Here is a 6,089-nt window from a genome sequence, read left to right on the forward strand (position 1 = left end):
AAGTCTCTACGATAAAGTAAGTGAATAGAAAAGGGTCTTTTGAAAGTTTCTAGGGGGCGCCCTTGAGCAGTTTCTTGTGCGATTTTTGCGGTGACTTTAAAATACGTAAATTTTCACCAGGCTCTATGAGCCCGCCAAGTTTGGTGAGTTTTTGAATATGATAAAGCCCCCAAAAAGCCAATTTACTTTACGGAAGAAGAAGAATAATTTACAGCACGATTCCAATAGGCCTTCGCAGCGCTTAGCTGCTCGGGCCTAAAAATACACAAGTCCCTAATTACATTACTGATCATAATAAAAATGCTACTTAAAAACAGATAACAATATTAGCAATAATAAATTGACACTCTCTGCCCCTGAGCGAGCAACAAAAATGTGTCATTATGTTTAACTTAATTTTAAAAGTCAGACCAAGGACTATTTGAATAGTCCGAAGTTAAAAGGACAAGAAAATAAATGTTTGAAACACATTCAGAGCAGCCTTCACTGTTCAAACACTGACCCCGATAAGAAAACCTGTTAGCAGAAATGTTACTTGCCCCATAAAGATTGACCAACATAATTTTCCAGAATTGCTCAGCTCTGTAGTGAATCTGTTATCAAACAACACAGCAAACAATGTGCAGTGTGTGTGCTGCCTATAAATACCTATAAATGTCCAGCTGCTCCGGAGGAAAGCGTCGACTTGTTGCTGTCCACTATGACACCTTGTTTCCCTGCTGTTCTTCAGCACTGCAGCACCAGCAGAAGACGAATGAAGCCAGCTGACCCAAACTCTGACAGCTGAACAGATCAACCAGGTACAGATTAGAATCCACCAGACCTTTGTCTTCCTGCGCTGGCTGTAAAATAACAGAGCAGCTATAATGTGATTATTTGCTTTGAGCAGGTCCTGGGCAGTTGGATCTTCATTGAGGGTAAAAAATGACAGTTAAAATTTACTTCTTTGGCCCTGTGCTGGACCACATTGAAAGCATGTGGATGGTGTTGAACAGAACACCCGCAACCAGACCCTGAGGTTAGACCAGGCAAATCGCCTAGCAGCACAGCAGCAGCCTGTACCAATGCAAGGAAACATTGTTTTCCGTCACTGCTTGACGTTAAGCAGCAATTTAGACAGCTTGCTTCAGTCACATGCAGGGTCAACTGGAAGACGCCGAACTCGCCCTTATTGGTTCCTAAATAAGCCTGGATTACACAATCAATAGGCCTGTTTAGGAAGCAGCCTTTAACAGATTGGCATAACATCCAGTAATTCTTCTTGTTGTGCTGTGAAAACGTTTAAGGGGCTTAGCTAAACGTCAACGAACTTTCTTTCTAATAGTTCAGAATGCGAAAATAGGAATTCTCAACATCGTTTACATAGCACAAAGCATAGAATTAGACTAAATATGTCATCGATACCCACTCCAGGAATTTTTGTCAATATTGAGACATGTACAGATTAATATGGGATCGGTGCATCTCCAGTAATGAGTTGCTCTTTTACACAAATTTTTGTTGTCTTAATGTGAAATATGGAAAAGTTCAAGGTGTATGAATAATAATTTTTGATGATACTGTAAGTGCAAATGTCACAAGACATTATTAAAGTAAAAACTGTGCAAAATATTAACATGTTCTCAATGTAGAGAAAGCTAACTGCAACTGTGTGTTTTTGCTGTGCAGTCCCGACTGCTGCATCCTACCACAGGTTCCTGCACACCTGCTCTGACTGCCTGCTCATGCACACCTACGACAACGAAAACCATTCCCAGATGTTCTACCTGTTTGGTATGCATGACCCACTGTGGACAGGGTGAACCCCTGCCGGAGGGGGGTGTCCAGTCACTTTGGTTATCTTGTTCATTATTATGTGGTTTTCTGCTGCTGACCTCTGCAGACAGGAAGACAACCGTGGCAGCCTCTGATTTGAACGTCTTCAGGAAACAAGCTGAATACCTCAAGTTTTCTCTGTCATCAAAGTTTCAGTACGACACCAGCAAAGGTGAGAGTCTGGCACATCAACCCGGGATATGAAATAACATGACACCATGAGGTTAAAAAGAACAAACAGCCACGTTTCTTTCTGCGTCTTTTTTTTTTGTCAGACGTAAATATCAGATTTACATTCACAGTCTCACTAGGTGTACTGGGAAAATTTGAGCACCTGCCCTTAGTGGTCTCTGCACGGAGAGCAAGGACCAAAAGGGGCAGGTGCTCAAGCACCCCTAGCCACAAAGTTTAATAAAGTAAAACTCACCTTCATGTCAGTGAATGTATAACGAGGCGTACATCTTACAACCTTTCTCCAGCTTACTTGTTGGGGCTTCGGATCGATATGCATACCTCGGCTAAGCCCTGCAAGCACCTAGTGTAAAATGCCATTTTCAATAGATCGGAAACAACTGATCCGCTTTTCCCCGAATGCAGAAGCTGACGTGCAAAGAACCCATTGTCTCAAGTGTTTTAGCTGGTATTTGTGAATGGTTAATTGATTAAAAAATCTACAATAGGTAGTGATCATTATCCAATAACAATAAGAGTAGGACTAAATTTAAATAATAAGAATATAAAGCTCAGTAAAAAATTTTATTTTAATAAGGCAGACTTGGATTAAATTTAGATACTTAAGTCAAATAAATTTAGGAAAAGTAGATATGAGAATGGATATAAATGATGCAAATGTAAAAATTTAAGATAATAATGTAAGCAGCAGATAATTCTATAAAGAAATCAGGGTGTAAAAATGATAAGAAAATGGTGCCATGGTGGACAAATGAATGTAAAGAAGCAATAAAGTTAAGAAATAATGCATTTAAGGCACTGTTTCTCAACCTTTTTTGGCCCAGCAACCCCCTAGCCTTTATCCAGGTCCCTCACCGCCCCCCACCAAAGAATTTGTAGGCTACTTTACACTGACTATTATTTTATTATTAATAGTACTATCACTATTGTAGAAGTTTTGATTTTTATGCTTGTTTCTGTATTTATCATCAAAAATAATTTCCCAGAGAACAAAAAAGCCATGGGAATAGAAATTATTTTCACAGGTGTCTGCCAAAAATGCAATGAATGACATTCAACTTAAAATTGGCAGCCAATCAGAGTGGAAAAAAATATTCTTATTCTTTGCCATTTTCTAGTTGTTAAATATTCCACAAAATGACCAGATAAAAGATGTACAACAATGCCAGTTTAAACTTTGAACTATTTGCAAAACGACTGAACTCCTTACATTAAAACATGGATAGAACTGTAACTTCAATAATCATAACTCTTCTTCTCTTCAGTGTTTCTGTGAGTTTCTGGTGGTGCCTTCAGGAGAATGGGACATCAGAGTATCATCCATAAAATTTCACCCACATGGCATTTATTGTGCAAACCAGAGCTTTCAGTGGAAACACTAAAGTTCCAAGTCCGTTTAATGCCATACAAATATGAGACAGAAACATGGATTATATCTTATTGATTTACCTGTCTATTGATTTATAGATTAATAGTTTAATTGGACAGAAATTACAAAGAACAAATCTGGTTCTTAATCAAATCCTAATGAGTCAAATTGAAAGTGTCATGGAGTCATCAGCCTCATGACATTAAAACTGACATGAAAAATAATATTGAAGAAATAAATATATCAAATCTAATTAAAAACATAAATAAGTGATAAGTTATTTACTGTTATGGTATGTAAGATATATTTATTCTCAGTAKTAGATGTGGTCTCAACAAACCCATGGCACTTCAACAATATTATTTTACCTTTTATCTGGAAATAGTGTCTGTTTATTATTGCTCTACATTCCTCCTTTGTATTAAATATTGCTCGAAAGGTCTTGCCATACCAGTTTATTCCTCTGCATTTACTTTAGTTTCTTAGTTTATTCTTGCAGTTTGTTCTTCATTCATTTCCATTTAGTTTCCTTTGATTAGTATTATCGTCTCTCGGTTTATTGCTATGTCCACTTTAGTTTCTTTCCTGTGTTAGATTTATTTTATAATTTTTTGACACTCACCACCAGTAATCTTCACTCATCACCTGCTGCGCCTCCTAATCGTCATGTATTTCACATCATGTGTTGATTTTTCACTGTTCAGCGTCGGATTTTCTGTTTTTATGCCATAATTCACATCTAGTTCGTCRCTCCGTTTTATGTCCTGCTTCTCCTGTTTCAGAGTTTTGGGCAATGTGCGCATCGTTTTTTTAGTGTGTTTTTTTTTAATCCCCTATGGTATGGGAAGCGTATCGATGGGGAAAAGGCAGACTGACATAAACCTTGTAAAGCAATGGAAACCATTTCGGTATTCTGATTATTGAAATTTAAAAGTGCTGTGGTACCGTTGTTCCATCACACCCGTTTCACACCAAACCACTTACAGCTCCGGTGTTAACGCTATAAAATGAACGCTCTATATCTTTGTATCACCCATGGAGGAATTTCTTTATTTAAATGGGTTCATTTTTCAGAGGGATACAAAGTTAGGGTATCGTGATTTTAGTAATTACATGTTTATAAGAGCGATTTTCTGTTGTCCTTCCATGGAACCGGGCAGCGTTCAAATGGAAATAAAACTCTTTTTAATATAAGTTGCTGCTTTGACATGATCACAGAACTGCCCAAACATATGTACAAAAATACCAGACAAAGTGAATCACAGCAACGTCATCAGCCGGTGTAAAGCTGAACTGATGTGGGGAAGCTACCACTAGAGGGAGAATGGAGAAGGAGCTACAAACACTGAATAGAAGAGCTGCCATAGATACAGTTGCAGCCAAGCATGATTTAATGTTACACAATACAGTTTTACCAAGTTGCTCAAACTGTCTAAATTGGTATTGTTGTGAATTTAAGGTGTAAAGCTTACCTTCGACCAAACGCCCCCCAGTGGAATCTCAGCGCCCCCCTTTTGTAAAAGGCCACCAGGCCTTGAGATGAGACCAGCTGCTGCAGAGCATGTTGTGTTGTGACTTTTTTACACTTTTTTACACCTCCTTGTTCCTGATATTACTGAGAAATAAAACATTATTAAATTAGGAAAATGGCTTTCAATTTTTACTCCTTTCAACCCTTTAGTTTTCCTTAAAAATACTCTAAAAGACTCTGCAGGGTATCTAGGTTGTTTACTGCTACTTTGAGATACAGAGACTTCGCTGATATCTGTCCGACAGCTCTTTTGTCTCTGCAGCCAGCTTGCTGGCCTGTTTACTGACTTGCAGAGCAGCCACCACATTCCTCCTTTTGCTTCACCTCTTTAACGGGACTGAAGCCTCCAGTTCCATCGCCTCCTCTACTTCCACCCGCTTCGGATGTTATCATCCCATAGAATGGCGATTATCAGCGGTTATCAGCCCCATTGAATGGCCTCAGTTGGTCCCTGCTCTGCCTGCTAGCAGGTTTTAATCAACCATTCTATCTGTGATAACAGCAACTCTTCACCGATATAACCTTTTTTTTTTTTTTTTTAGCTTTTTTAAAAACTTTTATTTACAATTTATGTGCTAGTTTGAACAGGATATTAAGAATATTTACTGCAAATACATGGTCATAAGACTTTAATTYGATGTTTAAAAATAACTCAGTAAAATATAAAACCGGAGGGTTTTTGTTGTGATTATTAGCTTGATTTAAAAGCGGTTTTTTAATTATTTTTTTATTTAGCAACTATTTTTGAGTATGATATCAATGATTTACTCCAAAAAAATGTAAGAAAAATTAAATTGTATTTTCTTTCGTGATTGCATGACAAACTGTTCTGTAAACGTTTTAATATCTTTGATTAAAATAATAAAAATAAGGACGGATCCCACAAAAACCCAAGAAGAAGAAGCTGACTTCATCATATGCGACACTTACACTCCGGGGAGTAGAAACCTGCATCTGTCAAAATGTATTTGTACTCTAAAACCAAAAATAACTCCAAAGTGTTACGTTATAAACTTACTGATGGTAGTTTTAGGACGTAATGGCAGTAGGACTATGATGCGAATGGTTGAAGACACGTTTGTATAATTTTTTTGCCGGAAAATATACGGTGGAAGCTAGCTAAATTAGCCTCTTGGAGGCTAATTGTACCTGTACATTGTACCTGTGCTTAATACGTTTAAT

General features: G+C 37.7%; 1 protein-coding gene across 3 annotated transcripts in view; it reads left to right on the plus strand.

Annotated features, from left to right (window-relative positions):
- The window catches only part of LOC108166601 (WAS/WASL-interacting protein family member 3-like), a 16,510-nt gene continuing 10,421 nt past the window's right edge, over positions 1-6,089 (plus strand). For all 3 annotated transcript variants that reach the window (XM_017306951.1, XM_017306950.1, XM_017306952.1), the window contains exons 1-3: positions 1-800; positions 1,669-1,773; positions 1,883-1,987. In XM_017306951.1, the coding sequence (XP_017162440.1) occupies positions 1,725-1,773; positions 1,883-1,987 (154 nt within the window). In that variant the 5' untranslated portion in view covers positions 1-800; positions 1,669-1,724. The remainder of the gene's footprint in view (positions 801-1,668; positions 1,774-1,882; positions 1,988-6,089) is intronic.

This window comes from Poecilia reticulata, linkage group LG10, assembly GCF_000633615.1.
Source record: "Poecilia reticulata strain Guanapo linkage group LG10, Guppy_female_1.0+MT, whole genome shotgun sequence".
Lineage (NCBI taxonomy): Eukaryota > Metazoa > Chordata > Actinopteri > Cyprinodontiformes > Poeciliidae > Poecilia > Poecilia reticulata.